The sequence below is a fragment of the Neovison vison genome, chromosome 14 (assembly GCF_020171115.1).
Source record: "Neovison vison isolate M4711 chromosome 14, ASM_NN_V1, whole genome shotgun sequence".
NCBI lineage: Eukaryota > Metazoa > Chordata > Mammalia > Carnivora > Mustelidae > Neogale > Neogale vison.
The window spans coordinates 27499058-27526732 of record NC_058104.1 but is presented as its reverse complement, the minus strand read 5'-3'; the positions used below and the strand labels follow the sequence as shown (position 1 = coordinate 27526732).

Sequence of the window (27675 nt, the reverse complement as noted above, 5' to 3'; positions counted from 1 at the left end):
CTAGAAAGTGGGCACGTGGCTGTTCACTGCACAATTCTTTTTTTTTTTTTCTAAACGTTTGACTGTTTTCTTTCCTTTTAAAAAATATTTTATTTATTTGTCAGAGAGCGAGCGGGGGAGCGACAATCAGAGGGAGAAGCAGGCTCCCTGCTGAGCGAGGAGCCAGAGGTGGGGCTCCATCCCAGTACCCTGGGATCATGACCCGAGCAGAAGGCAGATGCTTAACCGATAGAGCCACCCAAGGGTCCCTAAACATTTTCATAATAAATTGGAAAAAGTGATTTGTTTCGCTCTGAACCGGCACACAAGGCTTCTTTCGGTAGAAAACAATTTTATTAACATAACTGGGCAATTTACCAAACACAAGTTAGATAGCACAAAACATGTAATTACTACACTGAAAATGCGACCCCGTCATTTACGCCGATTTCAGAAGAGACGCGCACAGAAAAGGCGAGAAAGGGGATGGTTTTGTGGTTGTAACGTCATCGGTCTTTGGTGAAGTGCTTTAGTGGCTGCAAACGTGGTAGACAGGTCTGTTGCAGTCTTCCTCATTAAAGGAATAAGCAAATGCATGCCCTCTCGCATTCGTGAGAAACAGGCTTGTACGGCAAAAAGGGGAGCGATTATGGAGGCAGGATGCATACTGGACAGGCGCCGCAGTGAGGGTGCTTGGGTCTGGATCCCACCTTGACGGGCACTGGGAAATGGATAACGACCTCTCCATCACAGGGTCATTGCACTATAAAGTGGAACAGGAGCAGCGGACTATTATTATTTGTATTATTATTATCATCACCTGACAAGTCATAATTACGGCTCCACATAATGCAGGAAGCTGCACCAGGTGTCTCAAAGTCTTTCCCGTCTTGGATCCTTCGGGAGGATCTGAGACAAATACTCCGGATCGCACCAGCACCTTTTTTGAGCACGCGTCACTGGAGAACCTTACACCTGGAGCCCCGCAAACCCTAGCCCACGGCCGATCCTGCGCAGGCGCGGGGGCGCTCTCCAGCCCCGCCCTTCCGTGGTGCATGGCCTGTTCCATTCCTGAGGGATGTTGACAGTGGGGACAGCTTGGAAGCCTAGGCCCGGAAGTACAGGTGCGTCACTAGCATTTCCAGACTCTCAGAGAAGGAGTGATCACTGGCGGTTATGATATGTCTACCCCGAAGCCCGCGATGGGCTTCTGAGTGTTGGGAACGACTCCACAGTGCCTCCCCCCCTCACCTGGGAACGTTAGGGCTGGCCGGCGTGACGGCCAGGTACGGAAGCCCAGAGGGCCCCGCCCACCCTCGAGGGGGCCCGCCCACCCGAGGGGCCCGCCCCGCCTCCCCGCCTCCTCGCCTCCCCGCCTCCCCAAGCCCCGCAGATTTCCCACCCCGCGGCGACGCCAGGCAGCTCCTCCTCGTCTCCGCCCCGCCGGCCGCGGCCGCGGGGGACGTCAGCGCTGCCAGCGTGGATACCGCGGCGGGCCGCGGGAGGCGGAAGTAGCACTCGGCCCGCGGAGCCTCCATCGGCCTCCGCCGGCCGCCTCAGCCATGGACGCGTCCCTGGAGAAGGTCCGTACTCGGGCTGGGGGGAGGGGGTAGGTGGCGGCGTTGCGGCCCGGGGTCTCCTGGCTCCGGGGCGACTGTTTCCCCGTCGCGAGCTGCCATTGTGACCGGGGAGGGGCCCAGGGGCTAACTGGCCCTGCCTGAGGAGGCCTGGCCGCGAGGGCGTCCGGCTGGGCGCTCGCGGCTGAGGCCTGGTCACGTCATGGGGCCGGGAGCCCCTCGGGTCCCCGTGGCCCGAGAGAGGCCGGGCCGGTTCTGCCCCTAGCCCGGTGCGGGAGCCGCGGGGCCGACCTTGGGGCCTGCCCGAGCTCCGCTCCCCGTTTCGGGTGACAGCTAGCCATTTGCGGCCCCAGAAGAGCGTGGACAGAAGCTCCGGTGGTTTCGGAGCCAACTGCTAGCCTGTAGGTTTTCTGTGGTCTCCAAGTCAGGGGGGAAACGGTGTTGAAGCAGTGGGTTTCCAACTTCAGCATGACTAGGAATCCCCTGGGGCCGTTGGTAAACAGCCAGATTTTCGGCCGTGGGGTCGGACCCTCAGTGGGGGCGGACCGGGGATCTGCCTGTTTAACAAGTTCCCGCACGTGATTCTGACGCTGCAATTGTGAACACCTGTGAAGAGCCCACCCCTCCCCTGGCCCCGAGGTCAAGAAGGGGTGGGTCTTCTGTAGGTGGTGAGTTGCGTTTTGGGGGTTACTGCTGTTCCCCCTTTCTGGTGGGGGAGTGGGTGGGAATCCGAAGTGTCCAGATAGCCTAGCTTTCCTCTGGTTTGCCCTGGGGGAGCAGCCGCGGGATGTACCTGGCTCACTGCTCTGGCAAGGGGGATGGATTCTAATTGTCCCTGATTTAGGGCTGGTAGATGAGAACCAGCGCTTGGATACCTGTCTTCCCTCCACGTTCTTCGTCTTCGAGCTTGTGAGTCTGCTCGTGCAGACCTTGTTCTTTTGTGCATGCAGAGTTCGGGAGCAGTGCTGCCTTATTTTGGTTTTGAACTGGCAGAAATGTCACACTTTGTCATGGTGTCCCCCCCCCCCCCCCGGCCAAGTGTGGCATCTGCTGTAGATTGGGTCTCTTGTCACTGGAAAGTTGAAGGGAGTAATTGTACCAGTTCAGCCGGATGTATAGCTTACACCTCATAAATTGCGTGGAAGGTTTCTTATAAATTGGGTGGAAGACAGTCAAGAAAAGAAAAAGATTATGTTTTTAACCTTATGTGTTTTGCTGGCTAGGAATAAAGTCTTTCCAGGCTTTTGATTAGTACACAGTGTCTACCTTGTGGTACCTTTTTTTTTTAATTTATTTGCCAGAGAGCAAGCACAAGCAAGGGCAGCCGCAGGCAGAGGGAGAGGGAGAAGCAGATTCTCCTCAAAGCCAAAGGCAGATGCTTAGCATCTAAGCCACCCAGGCATCCCTACCTTGTGGTACTTTTGAGTTACAGGCTAGGTCAGTGATTCTCAACCACCATTGCAGTTTTGTTCCCTAGGGGACATTTGGCAGCTTGTTTGGAAACATTTTGGTTGTCACAGCTTGGGGGGCGGGTGGGGGGGCTGGAGGTGCTGCTGGCATCTAGTGGTTAGAGGCTAAGGATGCTGCTGAGCATTCCACCTTGCATAGGACAGCCTCAGCACCAGAGAATATGTGCTTAAAATGTTAGTCATGCTGAGGCTGAGAACCCCTGGTCTAGGTACCTGTGTTAGGCCAGTAGCTGAATATAAAATGATACTAAAATTGCCTCTTCTGTGTTGTTTCCTGTCCAGTTTCATAAGACAGGATGGGCGTTGTGTCTTTTCAGTTAGAAACCTAAAGAACTGGCGTGACCTTTCCTCCAAGAACAGTTTCTTACAGGCAAATCTGCAAAAACAGTGGGTTGGAATCCCACTTTAAATACTACTTTTCTGGCGTTTAATTATTCGATTATACTGGTTTCTCTCTATAAATGTTAATTGATGCCAAAGGATCATAAACTCCAAATGAGGATCTGAAGTGCGATGAAATTCCAGAGTGCCTACGGCTGGAGCATTCACAAAAATGGCAGTGATCTCTGAGGAATTCAGAATGTGTGGGCTGGAAGTTTCTGCCTTAGGCCAGTGTGGAAATTCTGAATGCAACTGTTTGAGGACTAAGACTGTGTCTTATTTTTATATTCCCTGTTCACATCTAATGAGCGATTTTGGTTGGTGCTAAGTGGGCAGAAAAGAAAAAGAATTGCTATGTGAACATTGAGGGTTTCATGTTCTGAAAAACAGTTTGAATCAAAGTAAAAACATTGAGTTGTGTCTGCTATTCCTGTCTCTTTGAGGGATAGGCTGTTCTGCTAAATTGTACATTGCTAATATAAAACTATTGAGCAGTCCTGAATGATCCCATTTAAACGGATCCTTGCATAATTTACACTGGCTACAGAACCCACAATGTTACTTGATTCCCATCCTCTAATTTCAAGTAATAGCTCTCTCTGAATGTAGTAGTCCGTCCTCATCTAGTACAGTCAGTCAGTACATTTCCTTTGGTCCAAATATAATTCTGTACGCTTGCCTTTGCTTTAGGTAATATGTAGATGTGAGACCTGCCATGACAGAGCCGTTTTCTTGTCCTGACCGCTCTTCTTTCCCAGTACTCTCTGCTGTATCTGAAATTAGTGAGGTCTCAAGAAACCAAGATAGGTCAATTGAAGGGGCAAGGCATTCAGACTGGAAGAGTAGGTTTAGGGGCCTCAGCCCCCCAGTACTCTGTGTCCAACTCATTAAGGGGCAAGGCTCTGTCGCATAGTCTCACAGTGTTTACTTAGGTTAATAATCAAGTTTAAAAAAATGCCACAGGAAATAACAATTCTGATGCTTTAGATCTTAAGTTAACACACCTGCATACACTTTTCAGTAAAGACCTGCTCCTTTAAACTTGTACAACAGCCCAGACCTTTTCCTGTTCCTTAAAAAAGCTCGTTCTTCCTGGGTATTATGTTTGGACAAAGCATATTGCAATTTATTTGCATTTACTTTAATTCCAGCCTGAGTAAACTTTAAACTCAGCTGTGCTGGCATGCTGGGCTGGTTAATGCCGTGTTGGGAGAAGCTGGCCAGTGCATTGTAGAATGTTGAGCTGCATCTCTGGTCTCCATCAGTAGCATTTCTTGTAGTGTGAGAACCAGAGTCGGCGAATGAAGAAGTTGTTCCCTGGGGGGTGGGGAGACTGCCTCTGGTTGAGACCCACGGACTTAGAAAATCTGAAGCTACACCATTCAATAGGGGAGACACTAGCTGTATTTGGCTTCTTAAATTTAGATTAGTTAAGATTAAAATCTAGAATGCAGTTCCTCAGTCGACACTTTTCAAGTGCTCTAGAGTGACGGTGTGGCTTGTGGTTGTGCATTCGGACAGAGCGGACATAGAACATTTCCATGACCACAGACGATTCTCTTGGGCAGCACTAGAGAGTGGGGCTCGTTTATTTGTTGTGTATTTACTTTTTGTCTCTGCAAGAGGCAACTTTGACCCTGCTTCTGATCAAAATAATTGTAACCCAACCCATTATTTTTTCCTGTACTCCTTCTAAGCAAAACTTCTCCCCCACCCTCGTTGGATCTGTTTTTGGAAAATTGTTTCATCTTACTGATGATAAGTTTTTAAGGAGCAATAGGAGCGGGACTGGAACGTTCCTGATTATTACTGATAAAGACTGCCAGAATTTCTATTCCTGTTTTGTATTTTAAAAGCTCACAAAAGGAATACCTATTAGCCATGTTTGAAATAACCATTCTCAAATGAAAAAAAGGTGGAGGGGAAGAACCATTTTCTGTGGTCTGACTTTGTAGGCCTTACAAGAAAAGGGGACGGGAGATGATGGCCTATAATTTTGACATTCATTTAAAGCTGATCCCTATATCATCCTCGTGTAAGGGTTTTGCATACAGGTGCTTGGTGGCCAAAGTGGTAAATGATTATCAAATGCTGGGTGTCCAGGAAAATATGGGACAAAGTTCCTGATCCTGAAAATTTATGGCCTCGGGGATTTTTTATTTATTCAAGATTGCAGAGGCAGTCAGTGACCGAGCCTCTGATGGTCCCCAGTCTGTTGTGTGTGCCACCAGATCTAGGATTATGAGTTAAAATTCTAGAGAGGAGTTGCCTGTGTTTAATGTCAGCTGTTTTCACCTAAAGCAGTGGCCTGCTTTGAGTTATAATTTTTCTTGAAGCCCGGCTATGGTCAGAGCCCCGTGCTGAGAGAAACATGAAGTGAGTAAGACCTGATCCTCGCAGGAGGTTATGTTCTGGTAGGGGCATACCTATTTCGACAAATCCTTACATAGCATAGTGGGATAAAAAGTATTAAGGATAAAAAGGGAAATGCATGGAATTGAGTGGCCAGGAAAGATTTTTGTAGAAGAGATTCTTTAGGTAGACTATCAGAACCCTGTCTTTTCTAGTTTCTAAAAAATGTAAATAAAATGTAAATGCTTACTTTACAATACAATTGTGCCTCATATTAATTGCTGGTAGATCGTAAGGGAAAGGAAACCCGTTTTACATTTTGAAGTTTAAATCAGATATTTAAAAAATATGTTTCTAGTCACTTTGAAAATATCCAAAATCTAGCTTACATCTATTTTTCCAAGCAATAGTCAAAAATGTTAATTATTTTTTATTTTTTTGTTTGATTTCTGTTATTGTGGTTTTTTGCTTTATTAAATGCTAAATATTTAGTTGCCTTAAAGTTGCATAGTCTTTGCAGTCTAGCCTGGGATCCTGTCCACTTTTTATTTCTGTGGAAAATGCGTTCTGAGTTTAAAAGAACTGAGGGAGGAGTACGCTCTTCTAATAAAACCCTCTTCCTATATGCGGAAAAGCAGAAACAGCAAGATAAAGCCTTCACTTTAAACTGTAACTCCTTGGGGTGCTTCAGTTGGGTTGAGTCTCGACTGGATTTCAGCTCAGGTCTCGATGTCAGGATCTCAGGGTCATGAGTTCAAGCCCCGTGTTGGGCTCCCGGCTGGGTGGGGAGCCTACTTAAAAAATAAAATGGGACTCCATGACATGGAACATTTAGTCACAGTGATCTCAGGACCCTAGCCAGACTGAATTACTTACTAGACTGTACATTGTATTAGGTGGAAGCCTATGAGGTTGTGTGGGTTTTGTGCATTAAAAACAGTTGAATGTAGGCACTTTCACAGTTCAACCTTGAAGGTCTGAAGATGCATAGATACCACACAAAGGCTTCAGAATCGGTGGGTTCCTTTCCTCAGAGATGTGGCTAGGAGCATTAGCCCTACAGAGTTCCCATTCAGTAAGGGACAGAGTGATACTGGTGAGGATAATGGGTTTCTGTATCTTTCTGATTCCGTCCCCACCAAATCCTAGGAAGCACTCCCTACGAGAAGCACATCTCAGTGAAAGATTTCTATTTTCAAGGGACTCTAGCTTGCTTTTTTGTAGGCAGTTTTTTTGTGTGTTCCAGAATGAGTGTGTGATTCCAGATGAACTAGTAAACGTCTTAGAAATAGAGCTTGCCTGGTGTGTGGTACTTTTCCATCTGTGTAGTTGTTGGGAAGCATTTATTCATGATATATATAAAGCCTGAATGAATTGATTCTTCAGAGGAGTGGTCTCTAGGAATACATTGTTGAAACTTAGACTTGAATCCCTAGCATTCCCAACACATATCTTACAGCGAGTGATCTGAATGCCTTTCTAAACCCTCTGCATGCTTCTGTGACGGGTTTGATCTGATGTAACTGACTGCTGCCTCCTTATCTCTACCAGATTCTTACTTCCCTGCTATTTTTGCCCCTTCTTTTCCCCACATGTTCTGTTTTTCCTCTTCTCTTGATGAATTGGTAAGATCAGATCCTAATGCCCGATGGAATATTTGAATATTCTTCAACTAGGAATCTTAAGCTCCTTAATGAGCCAGTGATTACAGTATGTCTTCCTGTTCTCACAGACACACTCAAGCAGAGTCCGTGATAGTTAAAAAGGTTTTCCAAGAGTATCCACTTCTTAGAAGACACAGACAGTAGTGCCTAGTTCTTTTTTTTTTTTTTAAGATTTTATTTATTTAGGACAGAGATCACAAGTGGGCAGAGAGGCAGGCAGAGAGAGAGGGAGAAAGCAGGCTCCCCGTCGAGCAGAAAGCCTGATGTGGGACTCGATCCCAGGACCCTGAGTTCATGACCTGACCTGAAGGCAGAGGCTTAACCCACTGAGCCACCCAGGCACCCAGTAGTGCCTAGTTCTTAGTGAAAAACTGTTCTGTTGAAATCAGGCAAAAGTATTTACAAATGGAGAAATTGAGATGCCAAGACAGCAAGCCAGGTTTGCAAGGCACTATATCAACTTCCCAGAGAATCCCTGTCCAAAATTTTCTCTTGTCGTTGACCTGAAAGGAACAGCTGTGTTCCTGGAGCTGCTGCTTGGTGCTGCTCAGAGATGTGGAGTGTTCGGGGTGCTTGTCGAGCTAGTGCTGGATAGCAGACACTGTGTCTTCACTGGAGAGGAAAAGAAATGATTTTAAGAGTTGATGATGTTGTGTGATTATCACTCTCTGGGATTCACCTTGAAAGAAAGATGTAGAAAGATGTAGAAGGCCACAGTAGTTAGTATGTTAGAAAGGATTTGGGGGCTCCTGCGTATGTTAAGCTGTCAGTTAAGCGGCTGCCTCTGGCTTAGGTCATGATCCTGGAGTCCTGGGATTGAGTCCCAGGATCAAGTCCCGAGTTGGACTCCCTGATCATTGGGGCATCTGCTTTCCTGCCCCTTTCCTTGCTCATGCTTCCTCTCTCGCTCACTTGCTCTCAAATAAAATAAATAAAATAATAATTAAAAAAACCCAAGCGGGATTTTAGAGTTTTTCTGATTGCTTTGATTGAAGAAAGGGGGTGATTTTTTTTTAAAAGATTTTTGTTTATTTATGAGAGAGAGCACGAGTGGGGTGGGAGGCAGAGGGAGAGGGAAAAGCAGACTCCCCATTGAGCAGGGGGACCGATGTGGGGCTAGACCCCAGGATCGTGACTCCAGCCGAAGGCAGATGCTTCACCGACTGAGCCACTCAGATTCCAAGGTGGTGATTTTTTCTTTTAACATGTCTAATGCATATGTTGTAAACTAGCGTTTGATGACACCACAGTCTTCTGTCCACTACGAGCAGCTGGCATTCTCATATGCCTTAGTTCTTCTTTGGTAATTGTCCTGGAACTCCCCAATTATGAACATTCCGCCAATGAAAACGTTTATTAAAACTACAGTATCACTTCTATTGATGAATGTTGTGCTTTTTAGATTTTAAGATTACATTTTAGGCTTCCTTTTCCCCTTTCTTCCGGGGTCTGTCTCTTTTTAAAGGGGTAGCTCTGTATTTCCTAAATAGCCGTTATTCATATGCCATTTTTGAATTTTGCCACATCAGTATGCCATTTACACTATTATTTGCTTAATGTTTCTTCTAAATTGACTTTAAAATCGGTTCACCCACCTTTTTAAAATTGAGGGACAATTTATGTGTAATAAGAATACCCACTTTGATGATCCAGGTTGCATTTTGGCTATTGGTTATACACAGACATAGAATCACGAGCACGATCAAGATATGGAACATTCGCATCTCCCCTAAAAGTTCCCTTGTGCCTCTTAACAGTGGGTCCCAGATACGCTTTCGGTTCTGTAATATGCCCTCCTTTTTAAACTTAGATTTTACTAAATAGTAGTGTCTAAGAATTCAGGGTTCGAGGTGTTATTTTTTTCCTCCTAATTCATTTGAAAGTAAGTATATGATTCTTGTTGTCACACTTGGTTCCACTGAGGAAATGTATACAAGAGCTCGATTAAGCCTGCTTGGAAGCTGTGAGAACATTCTAAAATTGACTGTAGAGCAGTTGTTGTCGAATTTTATGCCCTAAAATTCTTTTTCTACTGCAGTTTCCACTTTTGAAAGGTTCTCATAAACAACTTCTTGGTAAATAAACTTTATTAACAAATGATTATTTATCTGCTGGGTAGTAACTCCCAACATCCATACCACAGGTTACATCCTGTATACGGGATGTCAAATCAACTTAGCAGGTCATGATCAGCAGGTTTTTAAAAATGAAAAAGAACTTGGGATGCCTGCGTGGCTCAGTCAGTTAAGCACCTGTCTTCAGCTCCAGTCATGATCCCAGGGTCTTGGGATCGAGCTCGGCATCAGGTTCCTTGCTCAGTGGGGAGCCTGCTTCTCCCTCTCTGCCTGCCACTTCCTCTGCTTGTGCTTTTGCTCTCTTTTTCTCTCTCTCAGACAAATAAATAAAATCTTTTTCAAAAAATGAAATAGAACAAAACAAATAGGATGTATTTCCAAATAAGGGTAGGAATAGTGCCAGCATTACTTTATACTGAATTAATACATTTCTAGCCTAGAGCAAAAGTAAGTGATTTTTTTTTGTTAATCCCTGCAGCCCCACTCCAGATAAATTTAGAACTTCTACAAGCTTTTAGAAAACTTGAAAATTACTCCATGACTTCTTTTACTGTTTTCCCTTGCATTTGACTCTTGACTTTTTTCTTCCAACATTTGAGAACTTTAATTCATGATGTTTTAACATTACAAGTGTAGTATTTCTTCTGATAGTGGCAGGATATTTTGCTCTTCCACACTGACTGAAAGTGATGAAAATCAACTAGTATAAAAATGGCTCTTGGGCGCCTGGGTGGCTCAGCGGGTTAAGCCTCTGCCTTCAGCTCAGCTCATGATCCCAAGGTCCTGAGATAGAGCCCTGCATCAGGCTCTTTGCTCAGTAGGGAGCCTGCTTCCCTACCTCTCTGATTCTCTGCCTCCTGCTCTGCCTACTTGTGATCTGTCTGTCAAATGAATAAATAAAATCTTAAAAAAAAATGGCTCTTAAATGTTTGTAAAATAATGAATGATGGAGCTTGTTTTACAAAATGAGCTGTTGCAGTTCTGTGACAGTTATCGTACAAACAATTGAATGGTTCATCTTTAGCCTTCAAATTGCATTAAGCCATACCATGTGCTTTTTTGAGATATAATTGAAGCAAAAATACTGAATCTACTTCATTACACAGCAGAATCAGCCGTAACTGAAAATATAATTTATGAATTTACAGTCTAACAACTAACATTCTAATAGCTGTCTGTGCTAACTCTAATAGCTGTCTGTGCATCATCAGTAATGAGCATGTAGTGGTTTCGTGATTAGGTACACACACTTTGTAAATGCGTTTTTGCACTGTTTCAACGGTCTGACTGCTGCAAGCCTCTTTAAGACTTAGGGACCTGGGTGAGCAGAGGCCATGGGTGTCTAGCTCAAAAGTCTAGGTTGACCTCCTGCTCCCTTTCCTAGAAAAGCATCTGACCCCCCCCCCCCTGCCATACTTTACAGCCTGGATTGGCTTGCTTAAGGTTGCTAGGAAAGACAATGGAAAGGCCCCTGGTCTCTAAAGGATTGGTTGGAATCTGTTGACCTTTTCCTTAACAGAGGGACCTTTTTTCCTGAAGTTCTTCCTGGTAGGCCCCAGATTTTCAGTCAGGTCACTTTGTTCAAGATTTCAATGAGGGAAAATGGATTCAGATGTGTTTATAGGCAGGAAAGGAAGTCTTTGACAATACTTGGACTTCAGGTCCACTCTTTGCAAATTATACGTTGTCTTTGATTTTACCTTGTAACTCAGACAGCCGTGACCATAGACATTTCCATGGGCTCCGCTGGATGGAACAAGGGCATGAGCTGTGGAATGAACGTTTTAGTCAAGGCCAGGGTAACTGTACATCCTGGTTGGCCCAGGACTCTCCCAGTTTATACCTATTGTCATGGCTTAATTATTAATACTGCTTCCTTCACTCTTGAAAATGCCCTGGTTTGGAGGTAAGTTTTTGGTCATCTAGTCATCTAGTTGACACTGAATTTTTCCCACTAGGGAGAGCCTTCTGATATACTTTATCTAGCTGAAAACTTTAATCAAGGAAGGATCATCTTAAACACCAGGTCTGGGGCACTTGGATGGTTGAGTCAGTTGAGCACCTGACTCCTGATCTCAGCTCAGGTCTTGATCCCTGGGTCATGAGTTCAAGTTCTGCCTTGGGCTCCATGCTGGGCGTGGAGCCTACTTTTAAAAAGGTTAGTGGGAGGCCTTAGCTCTAATTAAGACTTTTGAGTACAGGGTTTTTTCAAAGTGTGAGTTGCTTTGTTTACTTATTTTATAAAATTGAAAAGCAGTATTGCCTAGTGGTTAAGAGCACTAACCACTAAGAGTTAAGAGTGGTTAGGGTAGCATAGGCTTTGTTTTAAATTCTGGCCTTACACCCCAGTGTTTATAGCAGCAATGTCCATAATAGCCAAACTGTGGAAGGAGCCTAGATGTCCATCCACAGATGAATGAATAAAGGAAACGTGGGATATATACATAATGAATATGACTCAACCATCAAAAAATGAAATCTTGCCATTTGCAACAATGTGGATGGAACTAGAGGATATAATGCTAAGTGAAATAAGTCAGAAAGATAATTATATGATCTCACTCATATGTGAAATCTAAGAAACAAAACCGAGGATCATAGGGGAGGGGAGGGAAAAATAAAACAAAGATGAAGAGAGGGAGATAAACCATAAGAGACTCCTAATCTTAGGAAACAAACTGCGGGTTGCTGGAGTAGAGGGGGGTGGGGCGGTGGGGTGATGGACAGTGAGGAGGGCCCTTGGTGTCATAGAAGACTGATGAATCCCTGAGCTCTACCTCTGAAGCTAATAATACACTAAGTTAATTAATTGAATTTAAATTAAAAAATAAATTCCAGCCCTAAAGCATACTAACTGCCTTTGGATTAGTCAGGAAATAATACATATAAAAGTATTAGTTAGCATAATGCCTGGAATATAGGAAGCAGTCCAGTAACTGTTAGTAATTAACAAGGATCACAGATCTCATTGAGCCCTTTTTCTGTGCTACATCGTGTGCTTGGTGCTAAGGAATAAAAAAAAAAAATGATAGGACAGTCTTCCTAGGAACCTAGCACAGAATACTACTCTTTTCCCCCTCAAGAGCCTAAAACAATCTTAATCTAAATACTGAATAATAGATACCTTTTTTAAAATAAGCAGTCTACACATATGTATGTATGTATGTAAAGATTGTATTTGTCAGAGAAAGAGCACAAGCAGGGGAACCACAGATGGGGAGAAGCTCCCGCTGAGCTAGGAGCCCCATGTGGGGCTCGATTCCAGGACCCTGGGATCGTGACCTGAGCCAATGGCAGACTGTGCCACCCAGACATCTCCTGATACACAAGCTTAATCATTCACACATTTAGGTTTGTGTCTGGCTATTGCCCTTCTGTTGTGTATTAGCAACTGCCTCGTCTGGCACTGTAACAGGAACTGAGGATAAGAAATATGAATTAGAAAATCACAGCTGCCCTCACTAGAAGCCCGAGGAGGCATGGTTTTGAGTTTGAAGGAACCAATGAACAAATACACATTTTTCTTAGAGCATTCCTTGACGGAGCATATTATCATCCTGCAGCTGGGTAACACTTTATATTTTGGATTTCTCCAGTTAACAAGCCCTTGAGGGTGTGTGGCATTGGAGTCCCATCACACTCAGATTTAATTTACTGAAAGTTAACTATAAATGTTATTTTCCCTAGCCACCCACTTTCCGCCACCTGCTCCACCCTCAACTTCGCTTCCTAAATGAGAGGAGGAGCCAGAACAATTTAAATGTAAGCCATTCCTCTCAGTGAGCACGGGCTCTGTACGCAGAGACTCACACCGGAGAACGCGAAGCTGCGTTTCCCTCCTGCCTTGCGCAGTGTGTCTTGTCATCACATGTGAATTCTCGTGTTTAAAAATAAGTACTGTTCATAAGAAGCGAGTTCTAAACTAAGTCAGCTATTTTGTCTACTTTCAACTGAAAAACCATGTTCCAGTTCTATAGGGAAATGCTAGCTGTGTCGTACTTAGAGCTGGTGTGTTGATGCCCATTATGTTCTGCCTTCCGAACGGGTTTCAGATGTAACATGACAGTCCAAGAATCAAGCCAACTTGAGGCCCCTAGTCCTGCAAATACACTCAAAATGAGTAGTCCGAATCCCTGCCTTCAGGGAGCTTATAATCTTTTTTTTTTTTTAAAGATTTTATTTATTTATTTGACAGAGATCACAAGCAGGCAGAGAGGCAGGCAGAGAGAGAGAGAGAGGAGGAAGCAGGCTCTCCGCGGAGCAGACAGCCCGATGCGGGGCTCGATCCCAGGACCCTGGGATCATGACCTGAGCCGAAGGCAGAGGCTTTAACCCACTGAGCCACCCAGGCGCCCCTTATAATCTAATTGGAGAGAATATACTGGAAAGATCATCTCTAAAACAATCCACAGTAAAGGATGTCAAGGAATCATAAGGATAAATGGCAGTTGCATATTAGAATGGCCCCGGTTTCACATGTTCTGTTCCATATACACGTGTTTCTGTTCCCATAAATACAATTCTTTTTGTCAGGCACCAGATACAGAGTCTATGGTTAAGCAAAAACAGTATTGCTGTCTTTAAAGGTAATATGAGAGTGAAGTGGTTTTATCCATCACAGTTTCTTGGAAGTATTGAATTGTGATTTAATAGCTGGAAAGTTAAAAGGCAGAAGGACATTTCAGACAGGGCAAGTGTTACAAGCATGGAATAGGGATGTATGGTTGATCAAACAGACCTGTTTATCTTTTCATTTGGCCAGAAGATTCACCCTGGAGAGTCACAGAGGGTAAGGGTAATGAGGAACATGACCAGTAGACAGAGGAGTTCAGGTACATTCTCTTGACCATTATCTGTTCCTCATCCTACTCACAATCATTAACTGAGAACACAGAGACCATTTGAGATTGTTTTGTAAGCCATCTTATGGTTACATTAAAATTGTGAATTTTTTTTTTTTTTTTTTTGCAAACACCAGTTTTAAAATGATTTTTCTGGGCACCTGGGTGGCTCAGTGGGTTAAGCCGCTGCCTTCGGCTCGGGTCATGATCTCAGGGTCCTGGGATCGAGTCCCGCATCGGGCTCTCTGCTCAGCAGGGAGCCTGCTTCCTCCTCTCTCTCTCTGCCTGCCTCTTTGCCTGCTTGTGATCTCTCTGCCAAATAAATAAATAAATAAAATATTTAAAAAATAAATAAATAAATAAATAAATAAAATAAAATGATTTTTCTATCCTGTGTAAAATCGTATTGGACGTGGCTACGCGGTTATTTTGTAATCTGTTTTGGGGTCTGTGTGGTGGACCAGAAAGGTCAGAAACAGGAGTCAGGAAACCAGGGTTCTGGCACTGCTCTGTCACCCATTTGCTCTGTAACCTTAGGCCAGTCACTTTACCTCTCTGAATCTTTGTTTCTTCTCTTCTCAAATGGTACACCAGAGGTTTACACAGTATACTTCACTTTTTTCTTCTTTTTTTTTTCAGTGATTTCTTCTACAAGTGAAAGGTGAAATTCTTGTTGTAAAACAGATCTGATCTCCTTAGTTGGGGACAGGGAGCTAAAAGCCCCAACTGCCTGTCCGTCCCCACTTCCCCAAAGTTCTTCTTGGAAGTCTTGAGACTCCGAAGAACACAAATGGAAAATCCTTGGGCTAGATCCCTAAAGTTAACATTTTTCCAAACTTACATGGATAAACTGAGTAGCATTTCTTAAAAACAGTTTTGAGGAGAGGGGTGCCTGGGTGTCTCTGTCACTTAAGCAAGTGTACAGCTTTTGATTTTGGCTCAGATCTCTGGGTTGTGAGGTCGAGCCCCATGTCAGGCTCTGCACTGTGCATGAAGCCTGCGTAAGAGTCTCTCTATCCCTCTCTTAAACAGAACAAAACAAATCATTTTTTTTTTTTTAGATTTTATTTATTTGTTTGACAGAGAGAGACATAAAGAGAGAACACAAGCAGGGGGAGTGGGAGAGGGAGAAGCAGGCTTCCCACTGAGCAGGGAGCCCCATGGCAGCGGGCTCGATCCCAGGATGCTGAGATTGTAACCTGAGCTAAAGGCACATGCTTAACAACTGAGCCACCCAGGTGCTCCAAAACAAAACAATTTTGAGGAGATACGGCAGTACTAACTGTAAAACAATCTATTGTACACTTGCTCCATGTACGTTATGATTAGGTACAGTAGGCAGTCTGAAGGGAAAAAAGCATAAATACAGTTGAAATACCCTTACTTGAAGGGTAAGAGGCGAACAAAAGAAAGCCTCCATAACTCTTTGTAACCCAGCTTGTTTGGAGATTCAAGACAACTGGTTTGCCTTAAGATTGCTAGGGAGATTAAGAAGTAAGAAAGGAAAATGGGTTTGTGTGTTTAATTTTGCAAGATTTTTTAGAATATTGTCTTGGTTATCTTTTGACTGGAAGTAAAAATTCACTTGGTACTAAAACCAGAAAAGAACTGGGGCACCTGGGTGGCTCAGTGGGTTAAAGCCTCTGCCTTCGGCTTGGGTCATGGTCCCAGGGTCCTGGGATCGAGCCCCGTGTCGGGCCCTCTGTTCCTCAGAGAGCCTGATTTCTCCTCTCTCTCTGCCTCCCTCTGCCTACTTGTGATCTCTGTCTGTCGAATAAATAAATAAAACCTTTAAAAAAAAATAAAACCAGAAAAGAACTAAAAGACTTGAGCTGAAAAGACTCCCTCTGATCTGATGCTTGTCCTTCCAGTTTCCCTTCTCTGGAGGCATTCACTGTGACCTGCTGTGGAAGCTTCCAGAGTTTTTGGAATCACTTCCAGATTTTTTTTTTTTTAAGATTTTATTTATTTGACAGAGAGAGATCACAAGTAGGCCAAGAGGCACACACAGAGAGAGAGAGGGAAGCAGGCTGTCTGTTCAGCAGAGAGAGCAGAGAGCCCGATGTGGGGTTCAGTTCCAGGACCCCGAGATCATGACCTGAGCTGAAGGCAGAGGCTCTAACCCACTGAGCCACCCAGGTGCCCCGGAATCACTTCCAGATTTATGAGGATATTAGTTTCCTGTGGCTACTGTGACAAATGAGCACAAACTGGGTGCCTTAGGACAACAGAAATGTGTTTTCCCACGGTTCTGAAGGCTAGGAGTTTAAAATCTATATCAGTGGGCTGAAGTCCGGTGTGGGCAGGGCTGAACTCCCTCAATAGGTTCGAAGGGAGAGTCCCTTCTTTTCTTGGGCCAGCTGATGTTGCCTGCCCCAGTACTCATTCCTTGGTCCCTGACCCCATCATTCCAGTTTTTGAGACCAGACCTTCAAATTTCCCTCTATTCTGTCTTCACACGGTCTTCTCTTGTGTATTTGTGTGTGTGTGTGTGTGTGTGTGTGTGTGTGTAGTCTCCTTCTACTTCTCTCTTAGCTGGATGCATGTGACTGCATTTAGAGCTCACCTGGACAGTCCATCTCTAGATCTTTAACTTTAAAGATCTGATCTTTAATGTAATTTTTAATCACATCCGCAAGGACTTTGCCATGTAAGGTAACATTCACCTGTTCCAGGGTACTACGTGAATTTGTTTGGAGAGGCCATTTTTCAGCCTATTACAGCGATAAAACAAATAGAATACTAATCATACTTCTCTGAACTTGGCTTCTGGGGGGGGAGTAAAACTGGAATCATCTAACATTAATTCAAGATGGGCTAAATGATGAAATAGCCATAGAGTCAGGTATAGTGTCACCACTACAAGTGAAGTGGATATATACTGACATGGAACCATGTTCACTGTAAGGTAGAAAAAATCAAGTTGCGGGACTTCATAGGGGTGGTGTGTGAGTTTAGAAAGATACACGTCACACCTGAGTGGCTTCCCTGGGGAGTAGGAATGGTGGTTTTTTTGGTTTTTTTGTTTTACCTGTTTGTACTTCGGAATTTTAAAATCAAATGTATGTTCGGGGCACCTGGGTGGATCAGTTGGTTAGGCATCTGACTGTTGGTTCTGGCTTAGGTCGTGATCTCGGGTCATGACTCGAGCCCCAGGTTGGTCTCAGCACTCAGCGAGGAGGCTGTTTGGGATGCTCTGTCTCTCTGCCCTTCCCCCCATTTGCACGTATGCACTCTGTCCCTGTCCCTAAAATAAATAAATAAAATCTTAAAAAAAATTTTAACAAAAATAGAGAACTTGTAAAACAAGTATTTTATAATAAATTCATGTGTTTTATAATAGATCCATGTGTTTTTTAATAACCCCAGAAGAAAATGGACTTGCGTTTAATTTTTCTGGTTGAATTATGTTGCAGAAGTAATACAGGATTATTGCAATTTAACCTTTTTTGATTTGTTGCCCAGATAGCAGACCCTACATTAGCTGAGATGGGAAAAAACTTGAAAGAGGCCATGAAGATGCTAGAGGACAGTCAGAGGTGAGCCTGGAACAGAAGTGACCCTATTAAACGTGTTTAGCCTGTTGTGAAGCTGGTGGCACTGGTTTCCTGCTGGTAAAAACACCTCTTGGTTTCACAATGTCACACTTAGCTTAGCTTCATCTGACTTTAAAGACGGTGTTTGTTTTGCATAGAAGGTACTTTGTAATTAAAAGATTTTGAAATTGTGGGGCAGGACTTACTAATTTTCAGTTCTGCCTATTAAGAATTTCATTTACTTAACAGATTGATTTGAATTCTATAAATGCTCCTTGCTCTATGTTTAGGTCATGTAGAGCATCAGCTAACCAAAAAATGGGTTAAAGTGTTATTCATTTCATGTTCCTCTCCTGAAATTCAGACTGTACCCCAAACTGGGGCTAGGGCAACAGGAATCGGGCAAGAGATGTGGTAAATGTATTTCAAATCCTATGTCAGTTACTAAGAGGTTAAAGGCAACATCATCACATGTTTATATGTTCAAATCTTAGAAATTTGATAAGATAGAACAATCATTTTTTATTTCCTTTAAATTAGAAGAACAGAGGAAGAAAATGGAAAGAAATCATCAGGAGATATTCCGGGGCCACTCCAAGGCAGGTAGGTGACAATGAAGATACATATTTTAGTTGGGTATGTGCTTTCTTTAAATTGAGATTTCCAGACTATAGTTGATGGATAATTTTAGTTGTGATAAGCACAGAGCAAATTGAGAGTCCTGTATGGTACCATGTCGTATCAGAAAACCGGAATGCCGTTGGCTAGTTGTGATAATACTGAATCTGCCTGCTTCTCACCCTTTCCCATTCAGCATTTAATTCAATTTCCCATTCAGAATTTAAGAACTTCAGGACTCAAAGGTGATGCACAAACTTAAAATTCTGTAACTTGACTGTCATACTTCGTTCATCCTTGAAACCTGTCCTCTATTCAGTAGACTGGGCTTTATGGTAAGAGATACGTTAATTAGATAAGATGTATCATTTTTATAATACAGTAAAACGAAAATGTCATCTTCAATCTTTTGTAGGCAGGGTGATTTATATATATATTTTCTGGCAACTAAGCCAATCTGTCCAGTGTGTATGGTTGAAGCTAGTAGGCCAAGATCAGAAAAATAAGTAGCTGTGTACCTAAGATACTCACCGGAGATTAAGACTCAGTCTGGAATTAAAGTCCCAGCCCAGCTTCCCTCAAGCTTTTTTTTTTTATAACCAGGAAACTGCACATAGGTAAACAGTACAACTCCCTTCAATTGTCCTTTGACCTGTATGTGAATATATACAAGGTTGCAAAAGAGAAGCATAGAGGAAGGACCACTTGTGTCAACTAGTGTCCTACCTAACACACCAGATACTAGCATTTTAAGATAGGCTTCCTGCCTGTAGCCTGACCGTGCTGATCTGAAGCCCTTGGATGTGAAGTGAGTTCTACAGCTGAGAACACAAATCAAGTCCTGTCACCCCCTCTTCGCACACCTCTGGAAGGGAATGCAAGGGTTCTGCTGATCGCACAGAAATTTCCCTGCAAGAGGTAGTAGCAGGAACTTCTCGAATTCTCAGAATGGGGGGGCATTAAAGCCACAGAGCGGGAGCAGTCACACTTAATAATGCTGACACCCACATGGGAGATCGTGTTTGCCAGGCACGGCGATAAACGTGCTCCATGCACCGATTGTGTCCTCAGAGTTCTGTAGTGGGGCTGAGGGAGTTTCAGCAGCTTGCTCAAGGTCACGTGCCTAGCCCCCACTCTCTCCACAGTGTCCGAGGGCCAGAGCCCCTCTCACGTGAAAGTCAGCACCTTGGGGAGAAGGGGTATTAGGGCATTGTTTTGTCTGTGTTGCTTTTTCAAAAGAGAACCTTTTTGTGAGTCATATTCTCATTAATGGAGCGGTACTATTTCTACATTACAGTTACTACAAGTCCCCTTGTCATTGCTTACTACCGTAGCCATTCAGATTCTCCTCATAAGTTTTCAACCCCTCACGGTAATAAGCGTTTAATAACCTATCTTGGAGAGAAGTAAAACTGTTTGCACTCGAAGTAGATCTCCAGTTTCCCTGCTTGGGGAGGGGGGGTAAGAAGCGATGCTTGCATTACATGTTCCAGGCTGTTAGAACAGCCAGGCAAGACTCCTCCACGGAGGGAAACTGGCTGTGCCAGTGGCCTCGGAGTAGTCTTAGTCCCACTGTGTCCTTCCAGCGTCTTAAAAAGACTGTGTAGGTTCTTTAACATGCTTGTTAAATGTTCTCCTTGGACTCAGATGCACGGGTAGAGAAATAATGCTGACGTAGTACTGGTGACATTTCAGAGCTCGATCTCCTGTTGGGGTGGAAGATTTAATAATGACATGGTTATGTTGCCAATTCGGTTCGTTTGAGGTTTGTTTTTCAAAGATGTCTAGTGTATCTCAAGCACATTCTGATGCTCAATTTAGAAAGAACAACTCGCCAGAGCTGGTTCAAGTGAGGGAGGTAGCGTGGGGAGGGCTGTGTGCTCTTTCCCCCCACCCGTCAGCTCTCTTCTCGTTCTGCAGTGGACAAGACATGGTGAGCCTCCTCCAGTTAGTTCAGAACCTGATGCACGGAGATGAAGACGAGGAGCCCCAGAGTGCCCGGTAATGTGGGACGGTTGGCAGCTTCTGTTTGAAGGTCTATGCGTTCTTGATTTTGACAGTGATTGCATTCTTTTTTTTTTCCCCCCGTAAACAGTGATTGCATTCTTACAAGTTGCCAAAACAGAGCTATGTTTCATTCAGAGTTACGTGTGATATTAAAACAGTGGTCATTTCTTCCCTTTCGGAGAGACATTTAATATATTTCAGGGAACATACTTCACAAAAGGAAGGCGCTCACTCAGACTCAATCCTGTAGTTTCTCTGGCATCAAGTCGTAGAGAGGGGCTGGCACAGAGACCAGAGAACACGGCCGAGGGCTTTCTGCCGCGGCTGGCTTCTGCTTCACGCTTCCGCTGCGGACCGCTGAGAACTGCCGCAGCTGAATCTGTTGGTGGCAGGCCCCGCTGTCTGTGAATCATCCATTTATTTTTATTCATCTAACTTAGCTATTTATTTAGTTTCATAGCTAGTTGTTTTAAATTTAATTTGGGGGAGATAAGTAACGGTATTCTCCTTTTTCAAATTTCAAACAATAAAAAAGGCAGTTTTCGGTCAGTGATACGATGGCATGTGTTACCTGAACCCAAAATTGATGTGAATTCCAAAATTACAGAGGTCTTGGATGAAAAGGGGAATTTCCTTCATACTTTTCCCCTCCCCCTCCACGCTTGTTCTCGTGTGTTCTTCAGAGATACCCTATGTGTATGTGTACATAAACAAGTCCCCGTTCCCTCCACTCTGTAAATACTGCATGTTGTTCTGCACATTGCTATTTTCATTTATGTCTTGGCGTTCATTATTTATCGGTATACAAAGAGCTTTTGCCTGTAAGAGCTGGTTAGTTTTCCTTTTGATGAATGAACCATATTTTATTTAATTGCTCTCCTGTTCATGTTTACTGTCGCGAGCATTGCGGCTGCCAGTAACTGTACGTGCGTCATTTATCATACGAACGAGGGCTTCTGGGGATCGAAGTCCTAAAGTGGTATTTCTAGGCCAGGTAGTTTGTATATTTGTAATTTTGATAGATACTGCCAAATTTCCTGTGGAATTATGCCAGTTTGTAGGCCCACCAGCAGTGCATGAGAATATCTCTCTGCCCACACCTTGCCTATGAGGCTCTTAGCAGACCTAAGGACGGTTGCCAGTCTGCAAGGTGAGCAGTGATATGTCGGCGTAATTTTAGTTCACATTTTCCTTATGAGTCAGGTTTGGTTTCTTTTTATGCATTTTTATAGGCCCATTTATATTTCCTTTTTTATGAAATATATCCTTTGCTCAGTATCCTGTCCAATTTTTTGGTCTTATTCTTATCGATTTATACTTTTTATAAGGGAAATTAGTCCTTCCATTTTAATTACGCATAAAATGCTATGTGGTTCTCCTTGAATTGGCTGTATTGTTATAAACAGCCCACAGACAGCGTGTATGTGGGGGAATTGATCTTCATCAATGATTCTTTGAGAAAATTTTCTGCCCAGTGTATCTCAGTATTATGCTCTGTAGTTCTTACAGCTGACATTTAATTAAAAAAAAATGGGGACAGAAAATTATTCTCAGTTTGTATATTTAGTAGATACTCAATAAAAAGGATATATATCTCCTAGGATTTGAATTTTTTAAATCTTTTTGTTCCCCAGATTATTAGTACTTTATATACATGAATTTCCTAAATTTATCTGAATATTTGACTTCTAGGCCATTAAGTGGATGTCAAGTCTGACAGATTTCTGTGAAAACTCTGTGTCTCTAGGTTTTGTTTTATTGCTTTATTCATATTTTAAATAAATAAATTTTTTAAATTTAAAAAAATTAAAATTTTAAATAAATACTCTTTTAATATGATTCATTTTGATTAATAGAATCCAGAATATTGGAGAACAAGGTCATATAGCTTTGCTGGGGCATAGTCTGGGAGCTTATATTTCAACCCTGGACAAAGAGAAGCTTAGAAAACTTACGACCAGGATACTTTCAGACACTACATTATGGCTATGCAGAATTTTCAGGTAAGGACACACATGAATTAGGTACAGACTTTTTTTTGGAGCTGTGCTACTTAACTTCATGTCTGCTTTTTCCCTTTCCTCTTGAAGGGTTTCTTAATCTCTGAATGTCTCAGTTTTATTAAATGGGGATAACATTAATATTTATGTCATGGTATTGTTACGAGGATTAAATGAGCGAAGGAATGAGCATATGTCAAGAGCCAAGAACATATGCACATATAGTTTGGATAATGTCAGAGTTAGTTATTTTTAGGATTCCTGCTTGGCATATGTTGATAGAAGATAGAGTAGTAAAAATGCTTCAAGTATTTTTAATCCAAATACTAGCTTGGGCTTTAGTAGAAGGGAAATGCTGCCATAAGGAATTTGAGTGTGTGTTATGAGATGGAAATTTGCTTTATGCTCTGATAATGTTGGCATTATTAAGGAATTATAGCAGGTGAGGAGTCAGTAGAAGACACAGTGGTATTTTTGTGTTTATGCTGTTACTTATAAAAAAAAGAGATGTTTGCCTAACCCTGTAAGATTTAACGTGAGAGACACACTTTTAGATGTTGGGAAAGAGCTTGGCCTGATGAGAATATAAACGGTATTGGTAACTGTATTGCAAAGAAGAAATTTTCTTCTATTCTAGTAATAGTCTATCACCTGTAATTGAATTCTCTCTCCTTCTCTAGAAAGACTGAGAAGAGTAATTGGCCCCAGGCAGATAATAGCAAAAGCAAAAGTTGGGTTGCCTAGCATTTTTGACAATTTTATTTACTTTAGGATGTTTTATTTACTTTGGATGTTTCTTTGCTAAGAAGTTTGAGTGTGTTATTTATGCTGGCCTTCTTGTAGAATAAGCCAAAACCATGATTTCAGCCTTTTTACATCAGAGAGATTCCTCTTCTCTACTGTTTTTCATAGTCGCTGCTCTGTGTGGAGTTGAGTACAGATGAAGAATCCTTGCCTCTGTTCTGAGGCATAAACAAAGATTTATGTATTTGAAAGAGTAAGCGAGCAGAGGGAGGGACAGAGGGAGAGGGTGACAAGCAGACTCCTTGCTTGAGCAGGGAGCTCCTCTCAGGGCTCGGTCTCCGGACCTTGAGATCACGACCTGAGCCAAAATCAAGAGTTGGGGGCTCAACCGACTGAGCCGTCCCCTTCCTCTGTTCCTTGTAGCCTCCGGCTGTAAGGTGTGGTCAGCCGTCTATGATGTGGGTGACCCCTACCTCCCTCTGACCATTCTAAGTGACAGTTTCTAGGTTAAAAAGGAATTATTTCCAGGATTATAATACTAGGATTGTAAAATGTGAGTTACCCAACGATAAGACCATATTGATATATGGCTGTCTCTTAACAGGTATGAAAATGGCTGCGCCTATTTCCACGAAGAAGAAAGAGAAGGACTTGCAAAGATCTGCAGGCTTGCTATTCATTCTCGTTATGAAGACTTCGTAGTGGATGGTTTCAATGTGTTATATAATAAAAAACCTGTCATATATCTTAGCGCTGCTGCTAGGCCTGGCCTGGGCCAGTACCTTTGTAATCAGGTAAGGTGGTATACGGTGGATATTTTAAAGCAATTGTGTTTTGTTCTGTCCTGAAACTTTATAGTATTTTCTTTAGCTCCATTTCTTTAGCTCCAGTTTCAAAAGGAAAGAAACATATGCTTGTTTTGTCATTGTCAGCAAATATATTAAAGTATATTAATGAATTTTCGGATATATATGTGTCTGTGTGTGAAAAAAATACATATATATATATATATTTGAGACAGAGCACACACACATGCAAGCGGTGGGAAAGGGAAGAGGGAGAGAGAATCTTAAGTGGGCTCCATACTCAGCGTGGAGCCTGATGTGGGGCTCAGTCTCACAACCCTGAGATCATGACTGGAGCTGAAATCAGGAGGTGGACACTTACCCAACTGAGCCTCCCAGGTGTGGGGGATGTGTGTGTGTTTAGTTGCACAGAGGCAGCCACAGTCAGCATGTTTTTTTGCAGAGTTTTTACACGGTTATGTGTTTTTACGTGGTTATGTCTGGCTTTTTTCATTTAGTGTTATAACGGGTACATACGCTGTTTGAACAGTTCTTCTAACTATAGTTTATTTTTAATATCTTCATAATATTCCTTTAAGTGGCTGTATGGTATTTTAAACACTGTTTCCCTTTTGGGCAATTATAGTGTTCACCTTCTTTTATTTTATCTGACCATTTTCAGGTAATGCTTTTTCCATAGGATTATTATGGACATCTTTGTGTACATAACTTCTTCTGTATTAAGGAAATATTTTCTGTATTGTTTATTTTTTATTTTTTAAAGATTTTTTTTTTAATTTATTTATTTGCCAGAGATCACAAGTAGGCAGAGAGGCAGGCAGAGAGAGAGGAGGAAGCAGGCTCCCTCCTGAGCAGAGAGCCCGATGTGGAACTCGATCCCAGGACCCTGATACCATGACCTGAGCCGAAGGCAGTGGCTTAACCCACTGAGCCACCCAGGCGCCCCTATTTTCTGTATTGTTTAAATAGATTTTCAGAATCTGTCTAGAATTGCTAGATCAAAGAGCATTACCATTTTTTAATTTCATGGTACATATAGCCCGATTAGGTGGGCTACAAAAAAATGTTCAGCCTCTTTGCCGAGATTGTTTTAAGGCAAAGCCCATAGGATTAGAGGGTTTGTCTTTTGTAAGATGGAGGAGTCCTGGGGAGATACATGGGGGGAAACTCAGGGACTTAAGTTGATTATGAGCTGTGGACATTGGTGGCAAGAAATTATGTAATTTCTTTTTCTTCCAGATTTTATTTGTTTATAAGCAAGAGCAGGGAGAGGAGCAAAGGGAGAGGGACAGCAGACTCCGCACTGAGCGCAGAGCCCGACGTGGGGCTCAGTCTCACAACCCTGAGATCATGACCCAAGCTGAAACCAAGAGTCAGATACTTAACCAGCTGAGCCACCAGGCACCCCTTATGTCCTCTTCTGAGTGTGTACAGAAAGAGCAGATTTATAATATCCTTACAGAAACCCGGAACACATCACTTCCTAACTACTACAAGCCAGGTTCTTATGGGCCCACAGTTGTCTTGGGTCAGCAAGACAGTTGGGACAATTGAGACAGTGACTCCAGTTGGAATTGGGACATTCCCAATGCTTAGGAACAGCAGTCCAACTTTCAAAAGCTGTGTGGGGGCACCGGTATACCGTCACAAGACCATGCAACTCTTAGTCTTGGGGTCATGAGTTCAAGCCCCACATGGGGTATAGAGCTTACTTGAAAAAAAAAAAAAGTATAAAGGTATTTTGTTAAGTCAGGCAGATGGCAGAAGAGTATATATACAGTGGCCATATTCATGTTTTTTAAAGTGTTTATGTGTGGGGTGCCTGGCTGGCTCAGTCAGTGGAACATGTGACTCTTGATCTCTGGGTCATGAGTGTAAGCCCCACATTGGGCACAGAGCTTGCTTTAAAGAAAGAAAGTGGGGGCGCCTGGGTGGCTGAGTGGGTTAAAGCCTCTGCCTTCGGCTCAGGTCATGATCCCAGGGTCCTGGGATCGAGCCCCGCATCGGGCTCTCTGCTCTGCAGGGAGCCTGCTTCCTCCCCCTCTCTCTCTACCTGCCTCTCTGCCTGCTTGTGATCTCTGTCTATCAAATAAATAAAATCTTTAAAAAAAATTTAAAAAATAAAGTGTACATGTGCATGTTTTTCATATCAAAAAATACATTTTTAAATTTTTTTAAAGATTTTATTTATTTATTTGACAGAGATTACAAGTAGGCAGAGAGGCAGGCAGAGAGAGGAGGAAGCAGGCTCTCCACCGAGCAGAGAGCCTAAGGCAGGGCTCAATCCCAGGACCCTGGGACCATGACCTGAGCCAAAGACAGAGGCTTTAACCCACTGAGCCACCCAGGTGCCCCTCAAAAAATATTTTTATAAATACTTAGAAAATATTTAGAAGGTTTTATACTAATTTGTTAACAGTAGTGGCTTGATGGCTTAGGGGTGGGAGGAGATATTCACTTTAAACTTCTATATTTTTTATTGTGTGTTTGACTTGGGCTTCATTTTCATAATTAAAAAAAATCCACTAAGGGGGAGAAAGTGTGCTCATTAAATTTTTGGTCTCGAAATGGTACTACCAAGTCTTAGTTACACAAGACAATATGCTGCCACTGTTTAAAAATTTCTTAAACTATAAACTCCTCAAGGATTGGGAAGCTAAAAATAAAGAATATAAAATTTATTTGACAATTACTATCTCCATTCATAACACTGACTGCGTTTCTTTTAAGAAATGTACATCTGCTGATCCATATTTATTGCTGTTTTAGGAGTGGGTGGATCCGTAAATGAGATCCTGTTCTTTGGATGCCTTTTGCTGGTGTTATTTGTCACTAATGCTTGGAGGAAGGATCCTAAATTATCTCCCAAAATGCTTAGAGCTTGGTTGTTTCTTGGTTTGGATGTGTTTTTATTTTTTGGTATATTCTGGAATATAACAAAGATAGTTACCCATTTAGAACACACGTTGATAGTTACTCATTTTGTTGACATAGAATATTACATTGTCTGTATCTTCTTACAAGAATCTCCGTGCCTGGGTAGCTCAGCTGGTTAAGCCTCTGCCTTCAGCTGAGGTCATGATCCCGGGGTCCTGGGATAGAGCCCCACATCGGGGTCCTGGCTCAGCCAGGAGCCTGCTTCTCTCTCTCTCCCTCTCCCCATCCCCTGCTTGTGCTCTCTCACAAGTGTTCACTCTCTCAAATACATAAATAAAATCTTAAAAAAAAAAAAAAAGAATTTCTGCTCCTGGAAATTCACCCTTTTTTTAAACTTGACTCTCTAGATGTACTTCAGCATCTGTTCATAATATTAAAAGTTCCTAAGGAGAGATACTGTTTAAAAAGGGTAATTTTGAGTTTCTTAGAGCCACATTCTTTAGGGGGCGTAAGTGAATGGTGGCAGAGCTCTTTCTTACGAAATGGTGTGTTTCTTCTTGTAGCTCGGGTTGCCCTTCCCCTGCTTGTGTCGTGTGCCATGTAACACCATGTTTGGATCCCAGCATCAGATGGTGAGTTCTCTTTTTGGTTTGTAAAATAATACAGAATTGTTTTTGAAACCTTGTCTTCCTTTCGACTGAATTCTGTTTGCTTGCCTCCACATAATTATTGGCCTGTTCATTTATCAC

At 42.9% G+C, this 27675-nt stretch overlaps 1 protein-coding gene and 1 non-coding gene across 3 annotated transcripts in view; both read left to right on the top strand.

Annotated features, from left to right (window-relative positions):
- The first annotated feature begins 1380 nt into the window (after positions 1-1380).
- Positions 1381-27675, top strand: part of PDXDC1 (pyridoxal dependent decarboxylase domain containing 1) — a 51695-nt gene continuing 25400 nt past the window's right edge. The window contains exons 1-7 of one of the 2 annotated variants that reach the window (XM_044233618.1): positions 1381-1562; positions 17804-17877; positions 18418-18477; positions 20413-20493; positions 22356-22502; positions 23848-24037; positions 27490-27558. In XM_044233618.1, the coding sequence (XP_044089553.1) occupies positions 1542-1562; positions 17804-17877; positions 18418-18477; positions 20413-20493; positions 22356-22502; positions 23848-24037; positions 27490-27558 (642 nt within the window). In that variant the 5' untranslated portion in view covers positions 1381-1541. Of the gene's footprint in view, positions 1563-17803; positions 17878-18414; positions 18478-20412; positions 20494-22355; positions 22503-23847; positions 24038-27489; positions 27559-27675 lie in introns of both variants that reach the window. The other variant, XM_044233617.1, reaches the window with a different exon arrangement.
- On the top strand, positions 21044-21113 carry LOC122896232. Its single transcript, XR_006382392.1, has one exon. It is a non-coding gene; the product is annotated as a small nucleolar RNA SNORD45 (small nucleolar RNA).